The 16,542-nt window shown below is 35.1% G+C and overlaps 3 protein-coding genes and 1 long non-coding RNA gene across 4 annotated transcripts; 1 reads left to right on the top strand and 3 right to left on the bottom strand.

Moving 5' to 3' along the window:
• Positions 1-35: 35 nt before the first annotated feature.
• Positions 36-5,078, bottom strand: LOC105173484 (NADPH HC-toxin reductase 1). Its single transcript, XM_011095240.3, has 4 exons — positions 4,731-5,078; positions 3,940-4,140; positions 3,344-3,714; positions 36-380 (listed from the first exon to the last, which is right to left on the bottom strand). The coding sequence occupies exons 1-4, from the start codon at positions 5,022-5,024 to the stop codon at positions 242-244; spliced, it is 1,005 nt and encodes a 334-aa protein (XP_011093542.2). The 5' UTR covers positions 5,025-5,078; the 3' UTR covers positions 36-241.
• Positions 5,079-6,950: 1,872 nt separating this feature from the next.
• LOC105173474 (hydroquinone glucosyltransferase) lies at positions 6,951-8,691 on the bottom strand. Its single transcript, XM_011095228.3, has one exon. It carries the CDS (start codon positions 8,618-8,620, stop codon positions 7,190-7,192), a length of 1,431 nt encoding a protein of 476 aa, XP_011093530.2. The 5' UTR covers positions 8,621-8,691; the 3' UTR covers positions 6,951-7,189.
• Positions 8,692-11,755: 3,064 nt separating this feature from the next.
• Positions 11,756-13,189, top strand: LOC105173462 (uncharacterized). Its single transcript, XR_848747.3, has 2 exons — positions 11,756-12,077; positions 12,990-13,189. It is a non-coding gene; the product is annotated as an uncharacterized LOC105173462 (long non-coding RNA).
• A 313-nt stretch (positions 13,190-13,502) lies between these two features.
• Positions 13,503-16,130, bottom strand: LOC105173468 (protein trichome birefringence-like 25). The gene is made up of 3 exons (XM_011095215.3): positions 15,608-16,130; positions 14,939-15,216; positions 13,503-14,346 (listed from the first exon to the last, which is right to left on the bottom strand). The coding sequence occupies exons 1-3, from the start codon at positions 15,843-15,845 to the stop codon at positions 13,564-13,566; spliced, it is 1,299 nt and encodes a 432-aa protein (XP_011093517.2). The 5' UTR covers positions 15,846-16,130; the 3' UTR covers positions 13,503-13,563.
• Between the last annotated feature and the right edge of the window lie 412 nt (positions 16,131-16,542).

Raw genomic sequence — 16,542 nt, 5'->3', positions numbered from 1 at the left:
GGCCTTTGTGCTTGGTGCTTGCCCGAGAATTCACGTTTCCTCATAACAGTAATATAGTTTATATAGTTTATGACATTCGCAAAGTCATCCATTAAAAGCTCGTTCGAGTTTGATTCTTTAAACATAACAACCGCGAGATTCGAACAATAACTAACTGAATCACCTGACTTGATTCGCCTGCACCCCTACTCAAGTAATCCACTTGCTCAATTGATCATGACAGGAATTAACGTGTATACACTCAGATGATGTTACCCAACCTCTTGGCACAGAGGAGGCTATCTTCTATTATCTTTTCAGCATCACATTTGAACTGGAATCCCAAATCCTCCAGCTTTCTTGAACCCCAGCTAGTTTCTCTCCTCGTATCTTCAATGAACCTGCTTGACACCATCTCTCTAAGTTATTCTGAAAAAGATAATGCAACATTTCTTCTGCATGTCATGTCGTATAATCTCAGTCATTTTTAGGAGGTCTCAAGACTCAAATAATCACAACTATCCATGTGATGGTATAAACTTAGAATGACCATAAATAGATGATAGTGATTGTTCAACTTCTTAGTTTTGAAACATCCTAAGAATTATATGTTAAAATTTAAATAAATACTTCGTAGTGAAACAACAATCACTATCAATCCAGAACGATCATTGTTAAATCATTAAGAAATACGATAAACATAAATGGGTAAGCATACTTGAATCGATTGCCGTAGAGAACTCAATGGAATCGTGTCAACAGCCTTTCAGATTAACACGGTTTCACAGAGTTTCTTTTAGTTTCTTTTCTCTTTGATTTCTCTTTGATAATGGGATGCCAAAAGATATAATGGAGTCTCGTACCATGCGATCTGGAGACCATGACACTTATATATATAATAACAGATATTTCAGTTTCAACCCATCACTAAAACTGAAATTATCATTAGTCTCTACACATTAAAAGACCACATCCTATCAGATACATTAAGACCTAAATTACTAAAACCTTATTTGATCACTTTATTGAGCCTAAACTTCGATAGTCCATAATACATAATTATTTTACATATAAGTCCAACGTTGGATTAATGATACAATATTATTATATTAATAAATTCAATAATCTACCACATGGGCTATATGTACAAACCTTATAATTATGTATTATTTTGACCTCAACTTTGTTGTCATCCTTAATGCATTTATAAATCAATCCGGTCCATCAATCATATCAAAAAAGAGGATCAAAACGATCTTTGTTACATTTATCGTAACTCGACCCACCAATGGTCACAACTTTGATACAACTGAATGACATGAATCATGATGTAGATGCATAGCATGAAAATTTCTTGTAATGTGATCTAAAACGCGCCTATTTCCAACTGGTCCTCCTTAAACTTTAGTGAGATCAATTCATAATAGAATTAGAGTGCAAAAATATAACTTTAAGGCCCATTTCTACATAAAATGACCTTTAATAACCATAAATTGAATGACAAATACGCCTTTAACATGAGCATTTAAAATTACAAACTCCCACATAAACTGTATATCCTGAAAAACTCAAACACCTTGAAGTGATATGACACCCATATAAGCAGTGTGCTCATGAAACATTTTTAGGTGGCAATCCTTTAGTAAGCGGATCCCCAATCATGGAATTTGTCTCAATATGCTCTATAGACAGTTTTTCACTCTATATTCTTTCTTTCGTAACTAGGAACTTGATGCCTATGTGCTCAAGTGCATGGATTCATTAAAAGAGTCAATTGTATCTAAGGAATAAAAATAATCATAAGCAGATAAAGAATCAGAAACAACCAATTTTTGAATCAAGAAATAAGCTAAAGTTTCCACCTCCAAATGAACAAGAATAATCAAATTTGTCCAAATTAAAAATAGAAATCATATTTCGTCCAAAAAGAAGGTATGGAAAATGTGTATTCAAGATCCAAGTAAAATCCGATTTTGAACAATAATCTAAATTCTTCTATTGCCTCTATTTGAACCGTCTTGCCATCACCCACATAAATGTATCTTTCAACATTGTTAGGCTTTCGGCAACTCAAACGACCTTGCATAGACACACTGGTGTGAGTGGTTGCACCAGAATCTATCCACCATGTGTGTCTAGGCACCGAAGTTGAATTAACCTAACATAAGTCTTTAAACCAAAATATCACAATTATAAATTCAGAATAATGGTACGACAACCTTTAATATATTGAGTACCTCCATCAATATTCTATCTTTGGACAAAATATTAACTTGTAAATGATATCTATTATAGTGATTAAATACTAATGATAAGATCATGTCAAACAACAAACCTTTCCTTTGGGCCGATTTGTTATTCACATGCAAAAATGAATAATCATCACATGTCTATCACCATAAATGTACATAAATCCCGTCAAATGTGGACCTTCCTTTGGGCCGATCGATATTAACAAAATTTACATACACGCATCCTTTTATATTTTAAAAATGAATTAACTTCAACAAGAGAGATCACTTTTACGACATGTTGTTTCAATTAGTTCACATTAAAATATATACATAACCGTTACAAAATTTGAATTTAATAATTACACCGCAAAAACTACTTCAATTTTTTTTTTTGGATCGTCTCCGGTAGCTTCCTCCACGTGGGCGATCAATCCAAAAAACTCAAAAACTGAATCTGAATCTAGATATCAAATATGCATATATACATACATTATTGCATATAAGGATTCCATAAACCATAAATTTAAAATATATATACATACCGACTTTAAATACATACTTTCAAATATGCATACATATCCATACAACAATCACTATCAATCCTAAAATCGATCATGTTGAATCATTAACAAATAAGATAAGCATAAATATGGAAGTGTACTTGAATCTATAGCGGTAGGGACTCAATGAAATTGTGTCAACAGCCTTTCAGATCAACACGGTTTCACAGAGTTTTCTTTAGTTTCTTTTCTATTTTTTATTTCTCTCTGATAATGGGATGTCAGAAGATATAATGAAGTCTCATACCGTGTGGACTGGGGACTATGATACTTATATATATAATAATAGGTATTTCAGTTTCAAATCATCCAATACAACTGAAATTACCATTAGTCTCTACACATTAAAGGCCCACATCCTATCAGATAAGTTAAAACTGAAATTACTGAAACCTTATTTGATCACTTTACTGGGTCTAAACTTTGACAGTCCATAATATATAAGCCCGACGTTAGATTAATGATCCAACATTATTGGATTAATAAATCCAACGTTATATATATGCACAACCCATGTTGTTGTTCTGAAATGATAACCAATTGAAGAAACAAAACTGGAAAGAATCTTACTCATTGGGGATGCTTATATTTTGGGGGCATTTCTGGATCAGTGAAGCAATGTCTGCTGATTTCAGGAATGCACTGGCACAGAGAAACCTCCCATTGATGTGTGAATTCTCCATGGAGAAGATGTGTGCTTCAGTCACATCTTGGATGTGTGCAATGGGCACTTTTGCTAGCAAATCCTCCAAAACCCTCAGAACTTTGTACCTCGATCCATCATTTGTGGCTTGTGATATAAGGACTCCCATGCTCTCAGCCATGGAGGATTGAATTGTGTCACCTCCCACAAGCCCACAAGCAAGGCTCACCACTTCTATGCCCTTCCCATTGTAACTCAACACTTCTTTCTCAGCCACCGTCTTTGAATTTACATAATCCTAATAACATCACAACAGAAACATTCAAATCATAAAACTTGATGCACACAAGAATCAAGAACTCTTTCTCGTCCCACTGAAAACATTACAAAAGACTCTTTGATTTTGAAAATTTATACCGATATCTCTTTATAATCCCCCCGCGGGATCATTTAGTACTTCAAGGGTGTGGGTATGTGTGAAAATGGAGGTGATTCAAGATTCAAAGAGAGATTCGAAACATACGGAGATAATCTCATAGGAGAGATTGAGAGGGGTCCAACAAGTTTCATCCATGAAATCCTTATAGCCAGAACCATCTTCTTGTAAGGGGGAAGCTGCCACCACAGAAGCAGTGTAAATCAGTTTCTTCACTGTATTTGATCTCATGCAGCTCTCCATTATGATCTTAACCCCACCCATAGCCGCCTCACTAGTATTCTTGTACTGCATTTTAAGATGGAGAATACAATTTACAATCATTACTCCTTCACACAATCCTAATTATGTAAATAATTATACTAAAAGTCCCATGTAAGTAGTTTTCATGTTCTTGCTGCCTTGCCAGTATCACCAACTCTAGACAAATAATAAAGTTCAAAGCTCCACCAAAAAGAGCACCTTCCAACAAATAATATAATTCTCTCTTATAAATTACTTGCATGTAGGATGTATATGCAGGTGTATCAAGACAAATAGAATGATGCCCCTTTTATAAATGTAGAAATCATCTACCGTTTTAGTGTGAATTAATGAATAATAATGTGATGAGTTATAAAAGATAGTGGGAATAAATGGGTTGTAAGTGGATATGATATGATGTAGTGGGAAGACGGAACATAATTGAAGAAAAATTCTTACAAACGTTATGGGCATAACTTCCATCACCACCACTAATTAACCTCAACATCAATGGATGGAATATAAAGAGACATATGTTATAATGTAAATATTAAAATGCATTATAAATCAGTATATATACTAACACCAACAAAGAGTGGTGTGCAATTAAAACGTAAAAAACTCCAAACACAAACCTGAGAGTTGTGTGCATAGTGTTGCAAGGGTGTTGCCATATGGACCACAAATTCACAACCCTCAATCGCAGCTCCAAACTCATGGGCACGGTATATATCAGCCTCAAACAACTTCAATCTGCTGCCTGCCTGATGATGAAGTTGAAGACCCTGTAGAAGCCCCAGCTTTGAGGCATCACCAAGAGTTCTGAGAGTGGCATGAACAGTATAACCCCTCTCCAAAAGTTGCTTCACAAGAAAAGAAGCTAAGTAGCCTGCACCTCCACTCACACACACCTTCACATTCTTATCCATCTTCTTATCTTATTGGTTTATCGATACTGACACTGCTCCTATTTATATACATACATACATATATATATATATATATATCTCACTGCATGAGCTACTGCACGATTTTTTTATTGTGACATCTCTACCTCATGAGCTACTGCACCGTGTCCATTAATTTTTTTTCTGGGCTCTTATTACACAAAGTTAAGCCCTTTTCAACTTTTGCTTAAAGCCCATGAAATGCAATGTCCATGAATGTTGAAGCACATCAACTCTTGTAGTCCATGAACGAAAGTAAAGCAAATAATAAAACAAACTTGTTTCCGGCACAACCATAAGAAACCAAAGTGTTGTCTTCCTCACGCAGACACCTTCTGTAAAAGAAAAATATGTACATATACATCACAATTTTTACCCCACCGACACCTTCTGTAAAAGATAAAAAAAATCACCACTTTTTTTTTGTGTGTAGAAAACAATTTTCCCAACGACACCTTCTTTAAAAGAAAAAAGATGAGAATTTTTTTTTTGTGTGTGTGTAAAAAGCAATTTCCCCAGTTTGAGATACACGACTCTCCGCCAGTTAAAATCATATAATTCCACTTTTTATTTATCCAAGAAAGAAAAGTTAGCTCCATTTTGTAGGTTTCCAAAATTTATATTACCTTTATATTTTTGTTTGTTTTATATTATTTTATCCAAGTCTCTCAGTATAAATAAACAACTTTAGATATAATTATGAAATTTATAATTATTATTTATATAGATATAGGTTTTAATTATTCAAGAAAATGAATAAATTTGTCAGTAAAATTTAGTGGGATATATTAATCAACATACTATTATTTACAATACTCATTACTCAATATATTAGTACTTTGAAATCAACCAATAAATTCAAAATAAGTAAAAAAAAATATATAATATTATTAAAAATAGACTAAATTCTTATATTTATAGAACCCGAACTCATAAATTTTTTATTGTGAAATCTCTACCTCATCACTCAAATCAGGAATAGTTGGTCCCTAAAAAGTGAAAAATAAACTTTTGAATTTGTATATATTGCTATAACATTAATTGTGAAAAGAAAGAATAATTAAGAAACAAAATGAATTTAGGTTTGAGGTGTGTTTAAATTAAAGTAATGAAGGTTGATGAGGTCTTACTCCATCAATAAAGATATATTCGAGTCTCATAAATATTGAGCGGATATTATATTTTTTGTAACAAAGAAAAGTGACCACATCCAAATGACAGTAGTTAGATTAGTTGAATTGAATTTTGAGATGAGCAGCCCACAAGTCAAGCAATGACACCATCCTCGTCTCTCATGAGCTTATATATATATTAAACCTACTACTAAAACATACTCTCTCTCTCTCTCTTTTTGTTTTCTTTTTTTTTTAAAAAAAAACAATTAAGTAAAAAAAATAGATAATTAAAGTTGATGGATGGTAGTAATGATGGTAATTTACATGTTATTCCATCAAATTTATGTTTGTAACAATTTTCACTTGAATTGCACCAAACCTCCTACACTCTACTTGTATATATATCATTACTCTAATAAACAAATATTCTCCATTTCATCCTTGCTATTAATTAAAATGACTAATAAAAAATTGGATACTATTTAGTCCTCCTAGTCCTAGTGGGGTAACAGTACTGGTCTGCAACTAACCTACTCATTTATCATCATTCATCAGTCAGTGCCCTCTCCTCCCACTTTCATCGTCATTTACATCAATGGGTCCTCTATTATTTACGGGATGACATGACACTCCCTTTTTTCCATATTTATTTCCTCTTAATTCCCACAATTTGGTTTAATAGTATACACCAGAAACTGATGGCTGCTATATGAAATCATGCATAATTACCAAAGCAAAACTCAACTTTTGAAACCATATATATTATATATCCAGCTTTTGCAGAGATGAGATGTAAAAAGAGAGAACATGCATACACGTTATGGATCCATGTACAATATTATAATTTTTTTTAAACAAAGAATAAACTAAAATAAGGGGGAATATTATCGGATCCAATACTGGCTATTGGATTACATGATTTGATTATGAGGAGAGATTGATATTTTCGCTCAACTATTGGGATGGACTCATTCCATCAGCATAGATACATCCAAGAATTACATCAAAAACAAGTGCCAACACAAGATGAAGTTATATGCAAGTGTTACTCTTCCATCTGCCTGCCAATTCAGCTAGTATCTTTGTGGACGAACCATTTACGCTAAGCACTTTTGCAGCAGCATCCTTAAGGTCCCTCGTCCGACTCCGAATCTCCTTCCCTTCTTCCCCTTCCACCAAACCTTTCACTGTTTTCGCTATTTCATCTCGTCCCACAAAGCCATTTTCTCCGGCTTTAGCCCTCAAGGCCACTCGCACGTCCTCATGAAGCATCAGGGCGTTCATCCGTTGTTCAGCATACAACGGCCAGGCTATCATCGGCACTCCATTCACTACGCTCTCTAGAATCGAGTTCCATCCACAATGTGTCAGAAATGCACCCGTTGATTCATGGCGGAGTATATGAGCCTGTGGGGCCCATGTGGGCACCACCAGCCCCCTTCCCTTGGTCCTCTCCAAGAACCCATCTGGCAAATAAGCCAGAGGGTCATTAGAACTCTGAATATTAAAATATGTTGCATTGGATGTTGTGTCGTTTGGACATCTAGCGACCCACAAAAATCTCTGCTCACTCATTTCTAACCCCAATGCGAGCTCAACCATCTCATCATGAGACAAAGTCCCACCACTCCCGAAAGAGACATACAAGACCGAGCCTCTGGGCTGCTCATCCAGCCATTTCAGACAAACGCACGATTCATCGACCTCGGGTTTTGGGCCCGTTTGGATCAAAGGCCCAATGGGATAAACAACTGGCTTTCCGTCTTCCTTTTCTTGCAAAGCTTCAATCGCACCAGGCTCCAGTTCTTTAAAGCTATTCAAGATTATCCCTTCAGCCATCCTGTACCTCTTTGTATGATGAAGAACCCATTTATACGCATCATTCTTCCTATCCTGAAGCGGATCCAGCAAATCCCGGCCGTCGATCGGAGTACAACCCGGAATCAGCAACTTCTCAGCCACCTCCCTATACTCACACGACACCGTTTCGTCCAGCTTGGGCAGGTATAGAAACAGAGACAGAGCCATAGCGGTGGAAGGGAAGAAAATATAAGGAGGGATTTTGAATTCAAGAGCGACTTCAAACCCATCGGTCCCGAAAAGATCGACCACCAAAGCAGCGAGCGGCGTCCTCTCGAGCAGGGACTTAACCGCGTCACGAAGTGACGGCAGGGAACGAGTAACGGTGAGCGAAATACGAGTCTCGATCTTGACGTCGGGCGGCAAGTCGTCGAAGTTGAGGGTGGGGAGGAGAATGTAATCTATGCCGGGGGGGAGGGTGGAAAAGAGGGTATGTTGGGCATTGGAGAGGGGGCCATCAGTGGGCATGATGAGAGTGGTGGAGATACGGTGGTGATGGAGGAGTTTCTTGGCGAATTCAACGATGGGGATAAGGTGACCCATGCCGGGGGAGGGAAGGACGGCGATGTGGGGTGGGGACGGGGCGGCGGAGGCGGTTTCCATGGATGAGAAAGTGGGAAAATGGGAGTGTCAAGATTGGATAATTATTGGGAAGAACTTTTGGGGGTGAATGATGAGAGTTGTAAAGTAGTATGGCGTATATATAGGGGGGGTGGGATTATTCAAATTGGGTGGCGCTTTGATATTGGGAGATGGAATTCTAAGATGATTACATCAGTATTGTATCATTGTATCGTATATTAGACATGTCGTTTAGTACGACGACGCACAGCTTTGTTGGTTTGCTTATTTTTAATTTTCAATTTTCAATTTTTAAATAATAATTTTAGTATAACTATATTTGTATATATCGTAGTCTAATTAAAAGTATATTAATTTAATATCATAATTAGTAAAACTGTTATCTAATTAATAAATCCAAATACATACCCTTTTTGACACAGAAAAAAAAAAAAACAAAATTATAATGCATATTTTTTAATTGAAAATTAAAATATAAACAAACACATCCAGTTAGACTTGTCCGAGCAAACAACATGATTTTCCGAACAAATTCAATTATATCAAATGTGTATTACATTTAATTCATGTGAGTACATAATTGTGCCCAAACAAATTTTCTTTTCAGATTGAATATGGTTTGATATTCAAGATAATATTTTTAAAAAATTTAATTTTTGTTTTGATTACGGTTGATTGAACTGAACCAAACATCAATTTTTCTATAATATTTACATATAAATATTTATTAATATTTTTTTCTTTAAATGTGAAAAATCACATGTTCCACACTCTAAGGAACCCTAAGTTTTAGTGATGCAAAGACATCAAGGATGAAGTATGGATGAATGGATTCTTGTGTGGGATGTTTAAAAATGAATTGAATATACAATTATTATATATAAATAGATGGTTGGGTCAAATTCCAAATACCAATAATAATGGTGCAAAAAAAGAAGGTATGTGGAATATTAGTGGTGATTATAAAATATATACCGTAAAAGAATGGTCCAAATACAGTTATCTTATTATTTCTTTTAATATTCCCATATTACCATACATAATAAAGTGTATTCATACCACTTTATTCCCTTCCAATTCGGAACGTATGATGTGCATCTCATACTATTTCTTATCCTCATCCAGAATTAATTATTGATAAATATTATAATGCTTGTTGATGATTGGTTGTTTTAATTTCTTTTTTATCTGAAAAACACGTACTAATTAATTACGCCAATAAATGAAAAAATACAATCAAATCAATCATTGATAGTACTATGTGTTTTCCACATGGAAAGGTTCTAGAAGCTGTCCAACACTGTCATTGTTCAATGTGTGTGTGTATATATATATATATATGATTGTTATAAGTTGGAATTGTTTTTCCTTGGCGACTGAATCATTGTCAAGGAAAATTTTGATTTAGATGGAGTTGGATATTTCTATATTTTTTGTATAATATTTTAAGTTGTTTGGTGAAACATCTAATAATATAATGCAATAAAGTAATATTAGAGTTTAACACGTTTTTTTTTTAAATAAAATTATTAAGTCCCTTTTATTCTATCTTTATTTTTATAATCTTATTTTACTCAAACACCTATTTAAATTTTATATCTCAAGAATACATATAACTAAATTTAAAATTATTTTCATCTTAAAATTTATCTTATCTTCAATTATATTTTATTATATTCATTTTTCATTACTTATTGATGAGAAATTGTGGCCCATGACCCATTCAGGTAGGTCCAGCCTTCAACCCACACATTTTGGATGGTAGCCCACTCACATTCCTCTTCGGCTCTCTTCTAGGCTTAGCCCTATTCATCCATCTCGACTCGCTAATTCAACTTATTGATTACCCAATTACCCCAAAGAAATCCTAAACCTAATTCCTTCTCGTTTTCTCTCTCTTCTCTCCATCTTTCCTTTGTAATCCACATCGTTGTTTTCCCTCCTTTACTTCTTCATTCAACGCCCTAATCTTTCACTGTCATTAATGGCAAACTCTCCATAAATACGTCCTCAGTACTTCTGAAATATCTGAATAGATAGAACAATATCCTTCTTCCTCCCTTCTCTTAATCTATAAGTGTTCTTTGTGAATTTTATTCCAAGTGGAAATCTTTCTTCTCTTTTATGCGTTTATGTATTTTGAAAATCTGTAAATATTTATTAATATTTTCTTGTTATATTGATCTGTAATTTTAAATATTTTGCGTGATAGTTGATTAGGGCATTTGGTTTTATTAGGCTCATTACTACTGGTTCCACCCAATACTTATGGAAAAGTCAATGAAATAAGTACATACAGCAAAATTTTAATAAAAAATACTTCATTATTTATATTTCTTAAATAATTATACTTAAATATCGAGTATGTTCAAAATGCTAGTATATGATGTAGATGTCAAATCAATTTAGATTTTGTGAATTTAGGTTTTGACAGATCAATTTGATGAGCAAACAAAAACGTTTCCTTTATTCTTCAACTCGATTTGGTATTCGAAAGATAATTCTTTTTGTCGATTTGCTATAGTTTTATTTTTAAGTGATTTGCTTAATTCCACGTTGCACAAAATCATCATTATATTTGACTTCATTTTTAACTTATTTTGATATATTTTGTGAAGATAGAAATAGAGAAAAACAAAGATATATAAGTAGGTATTAGAGATAATGTGTATATTTAGATTTATTTTTAGAGATAATATAAAATAAGTATGATATGTTTGATATTGTTTAGTGGGAGACAAAAACTATTACTCATTGTTAAATCATGTCTCTTTTATATATATTTATATATGTGTGTAAGTATGTATATAATTTTTTTAGTTGTAGGGTTTATAATTACTGTAAACTTATTTTGATTAAAAACAAATGCGGCACTGTTTCAAACATTTCAAAATACCACCAAAATTTTCAAAATAAATCAAGACAAATATTATACATATTTTAATCTATTTTAAAAATGGATCAAAAATGAAACCAAACACTATGTGTACTTTCCAATAAGAGATCCAACGCATTCTTGCAATAGAAACTTCGATCCGATGTGGCATAGGCGTACTGCATTCAATTGTTCGAACGTGTGTGACGTCAATGCTTACGTCAATATTATCTCATGGTCTTGCTGCTGAAGCCGTGAAAGTACTTTTTCTTAATGGGCCCAAATGTCCTCTATTTGGATTCGGTCCAGACCAATAAGTACGGGCCAGACATGAGTTGCCTACTTGTATTAGATGGCCTACTTTGAGGCCCACAGAGGATTGAAGCAAAGCCCATTTCATATATGCATGCAGTACTGGGATTATGAATCAAATACAGAAATCGAGAGCTTAGAGAGAGAAAGTAAGAGAGAGAGTAAGAGAGAAAAGATAAATTGGAAGGAAAAATGATACGCAGAAATTGGAGTCTTCTCACCGCCCCCGCTGCCATTCTCACCGGAATAGTCGGAACTGTCGTCGTCTCCGACCTCCTATTCGTTGAAAACGTATTATATACTTTTTCTGTTTATTTTCTGGTTTTGCCTCATTTCTTTTTATTGATTGAATCATTGTTCTCTGTTGAATTTATGCTCGATGCATTCAGGTTAGGTTTCTGTTATTTTATGGAGTGTTTTTTTTTTTTTTTTTTTGGGCGGGGGGTGATGATATATGCATTTCTTTTGGATCGGAAGAAGGAATTCGAGTATTTTTATCTTTTAAAGACTATTATATGTTTTCTTTTTACCGAAGGGTTAATCTCCAGGATACGTCACTTTTCTCAGTTTGACTTTTGGTGCAATTTCTCACGGGATTTCTTGATTCTTCAAGTGTATTAGTAATCCATTGAGCGTTAACCACAACTTATGAGAAATCGAGTTTAGAACTAGATTCTACCAATATCGGTTTGGAAAATGTAGGCACTCGACATATATTCTACGAATAGATGCATCTCTCTTACTCGATTTCCTTCTTTAATTGTTGGAAGTCCAGCAGCATGTGTAGAAGTGTTACAGGGTAAGTTGCTAGATGTTTAACTAGCAATATCAGTGTGCTGGAACTTGTTAGCTCATTCAAAAATCTGCAGAAAACGTATTATTAACTAAGGTCCACAGGGCTTCGATTCTCTTGGTTGTAATCAGTTGTTTCTGATGTTAAGAAAGAATTTGTTTAAAAGAGTTCAAAAACTAACTTTCACCTTCTAATCCATCTGGTTTTATTTGAACACCTTTTGTAACGTAAGGCCTTACCTTCCCATCATCCAATGACAAAACCTGGTTATGGTAAAGTCTTGTTATGAATGTTGTTACATTCTTTCCTGTTTATAGATTTCTTGTACATTCTGATCTCATGCCCTCCTTAATGGCTTTTATGCTGCGAGTTATGTGCAATCTGACATTGGTTTCATACTTTAACTGCAGGATTGGTTACGTAAGACAGATCAAAAGAAACAAGAATCGGCTCCTTCAAAAAAGTAGAAGAGGGAATGAGTGTAGTTTTACTGTGATCTAAGCTTGGCTGAAGTGTTGTGTGTTGGATGTGTCTGCAGCAGAATGTTTAGGTGAATAAAGTACAGTTTTCAAGGAACGCCTAAGTGCTTGATTGTGTTTTTGTGGCTGAATTTCCTTCCCTTCACAATGCATCACTTGTCTGAAATGTGAATGATTAGAGAAATTACTTGAGAAGAGCATAGTTATGTTGACAGGAATTTAATATGAAGAACCGGATGTTGAACTTGAAATTCATTTGAAGCAACAGGAAATTATAAGACTCTGTTATGAGAATTTAATTTTTCGAGCTTTCTTAAACAGCTTCATCTTTATGAGAAAATTCTGTACAAAGATGCCCATTTCTGAAGGTGGCATTTTCAGATGAGATAGTTATTCTGCTACCTAGATTTTGAAAAAAAATTGAAATGAGACGGTGAAACAAAATTAAGAAAAAAAAAAAGCAATAATCAAACTATATAAAGCATGCTGTTGGAAGTTGGAAACATTATCTAGCATGTCTGAGAAGCATTTCCATCATCAGGTCATTCCAAGAATCTATAGGGCCTGGCAAGCACCAATGTAAACAGTCATTCTGAATCTTTGCTTCCTTATCTTTTCCATCGTATGGATGGAACTGCCTGTAAACTCCTGGATGCCCATCGGGCCTCAACAGTGATAACATAGTCGTGTCGAATAATTTCAAGCTCATCCCATTTACAGATCCTCTCCCTGCTGCCCACTCGAATTCTTCAAGTTCAACATTTCGCATGATCTCATCTACAACATTAATACCTATCTCACCTGCTTTAAACGGTCTAGTCCTGTTACAATAACCACCCGTGTTCCATTCTCCATTCTCGAAGTGATCAGGTGTGGTAGTTCTGAAGAAAATATATGGCCTGTGCTTCGATTCAGATATGAATTTCAGAGTGGAGTTTAGTGCTTTGCGATAGGCGTACTTAAACCCCAGCTCAGTTATGTTCTTATCATGGCAATTATGGCAGCCCACAATAGCGTTGTTCTCATAGTAAACTGCTGATTTGAGAAACCATTTCCCTCCAGCAATCACTACATAATCAAAATTTTCATACTGCTGTGTCCATACTTTGTCTAGCTTGTCCGGGTGAAGCTGGATTAAACCCGACGAAACTCCATTGTCATCCTCAAAAGTAAAGGCTTTCGTGAGGAAGGGAGCCCAAATCACTGAGACGGTGAAGTGATGAGATGGAAAAGACCACCTTCGGTTTTTGTATGGCTCATCATGATACACTTCAACAGCTTGTTCAACCTGCAAGACAGGAAGGAAAGACCACACGCAGTCTGCATTAGTTTACCGTCGCCTGTTCACATCACAATTCACAGAACAAATGAAGCAAAGTTGTTGGCAGATAAATGTTGGTACCAAATTTTTCAATCAATCCAAAACAAAACAGTAAAGCTTGATTTGGACATAGACAGCCAAACGAATGGAACAACCATTCATCACATTCTTAGCAGCTGTAAATTGGATGTGGTAAGAATGGTGTGACTCAGTAGCACAAAGTAGTGTAAGACGAAAGGACGTGCCTTGTCCTTGCATATGATTAATTATGATATCAGCACTAACCTCTCTCAATTGCAACTACAAGCACGTGATTATCCCTTCTCCTTATCAATTAGTAGGTGCAATAGGACCCTCAGATCACATCATTTTTGTCAAATAACAAGAAAAACATCCCCATCAGACAGCTTATCAATATCGGAAAAAGCAAATGTCTAGTTACAATCACAACCACCTAATTACAGAAAAATAAGCCCAAACATGGGTTAGAGCTCAGACATGAAGCAGAGAATGAAGTTCCAAATACTTGATTGAGTTGAGGTGGAGAAAGCAGGCAGACCTGGGAGAGAAGGCAGAGCAAGGACTGGACGTGATTACGCATAATGGAATCGCCAATGAAGGCTAGCGACTTATCCCTCATTATCTCAAGGAATTTGCTTGGATGAAGCTTAGGCAAAGTACAGTGACTGGGGTTCCACCTCCAGTAAACGTAGTCCGAATCTGGCCTTCCGTTCTTCATACAGTTTTGAGGAGCTTCAATTGTATAGCATGTGGAGTTGGTGTACATTGGACCATTTAAATCTCGAACCCACTCTCCCTCGAATAGATTACAGCTTTCTGTAAAAACCCATGTGTGTAAACTTCATTCAGATACATAATAACTTCCAAGAACTTAAATTCATTTCAGCAAGCACCTGAGAACGTTGAAGAGTAAAGATTTTGGCCAATCATGCTCTTACATCATAATTCATCAGTTATAAACAAATTACCTCTAGTTCTACCACCACCCCAAGAAATGAAATTGGACATCCTCAACTCATCATTTTAATCATATTCAAGGGAATTCAGAAAAAATTCAAGTTCGACACGGAGAATAAAGAAAGATTCATTTTTTAAACTCAAAAGAACAAAAGAAAGAAAAAGAGGAGGAAGCCTGCAATGCAAAGGGCAGCAAAAATCATGCATGAATTGAAGAAAATGGTGAAAAAGAAGGGAAATTTTCAGTTACCATTTTGAGAAGTGTGATTATGAAGATTCACGGAACGATCATCGATGATTTGCGGCGGCAGAGTGTTGTCGACGCTCAATGCTGGAGGGTTATCCTCACTAACCACAACAGGTGAAAATTGTACAAAGCTTGAAGACAACAGCCGATAAGCAACACCCAGCAACAGAAAGCACACAGCAAATTTCACCAACACTGATGAAAATACCTTCCTCTGCAAATTGCTATTGAGTTGTTTCATTCTTTTCTCGTCACTCACACCTTAACGCATACAAGATTAAGAAAGAAATAAAGAAAGAAAGAAAGAGGATGATGAAATCAAGAAAAAGCTTTGAAGAGAAGAAGTGTGAGTTCTCTTTGGTTCGATCGGCAACTAACTGAACTATAATGCTTTGTTGAAAAAGTGGTGGTGGGAGGTTGTCTGTATTCAAAATTATGATGTAAGCCTCATCTGCCTATTCACTGCGTCTGCCTCATTAATGAATGTGAATTCCTTTAATGACAAACAAACATGATTGACATACAAACTACCAAATAATTATTACTAATGAGACTAAATAAAATAAAATTTATCAAGAATCAATTTTTATGACTCGAGTACTTAATATTTTTCTATAAACTGAATCCCTTTAAATTTAATTGTTTTTACAAAAACATCATATGCATATATACAAGAGTATATATATGTACATATATTGATGTTAGGACATGACAAAAGGGAATGTATGTCAGTGATTGATATTATGGTATGATCTTTGTTCTCCACTAAAGTTGGATTCTTTGAACATGCACATGCTCTGCTCTTTCTTGCCTTCACCTGTTTCTGGATCATATCTTGTTTTAGCCTTAAACAGTGCAACAGATTTGGGGATGCAAAGAGGATCAGCATCAGAACAGCTGGAAATAATCAGTGCATTAAAGAAATGATTTTGCATCAA

This window comes from Sesamum indicum, linkage group LG1, assembly GCF_026168435.1.
Source record: "Sesamum indicum cultivar Baizhima isolate 11 linkage group LG1, ASM2616843v1, whole genome shotgun sequence".
NCBI lineage: Eukaryota > Viridiplantae > Streptophyta > Magnoliopsida > Lamiales > Pedaliaceae > Sesamum > Sesamum indicum.
The sequence above is the reverse complement of the archived record's forward strand: the minus strand, read 5'-3'. Positions and strand labels throughout refer to the sequence as shown.

Coding starts and splice junctions, on each gene's coding strand:
- LOC105173468 (XM_011095215.3), bottom strand. CDS start 15,845: ATGAAACAACTCAATAGCAATTTGCAGAGGAAGGTATTTTCATCAGTG. Junction 15,217..15,607: donor TAATCACACTTCTCAAAATG/GTAACTGAAAAT, acceptor GGGTTTTTACAG/AAAGCTGTAATCTATTCGAG. Junction 14,347..14,938: donor TGCTCTGCCTTCTCTCCCAG/GTCTGCCTGCTT, acceptor CCTGTCTTGCAG/GTTGAACAAGCTGTTGAAGT.
- LOC105173484 (XM_011095240.3), bottom strand. CDS start 5,024: ATGGATAAGAATGTGAAGGTGTGTGTGAGTGGAGGTGCAGGCTACTTA. Junction 4,141..4,730: donor ACTATGCACACAACTCTCAG/GTTTGTGTTTGG, acceptor CTTAAAATGCAG/TACAAGAATACTAGTGAGGC. Junction 381..3,343: donor AATATAAGCATCCCCAATGA/GTAAGATTCTTT, acceptor GGTGTCAAGCAG/GTTCATTGAAGATACGAGGA.
- LOC105173474 (XM_011095228.3), bottom strand. CDS start 8,620: ATGGAAACCGCCTCCGCCGCCCCGTCCCCACCCCACATCGCCGTCCTT.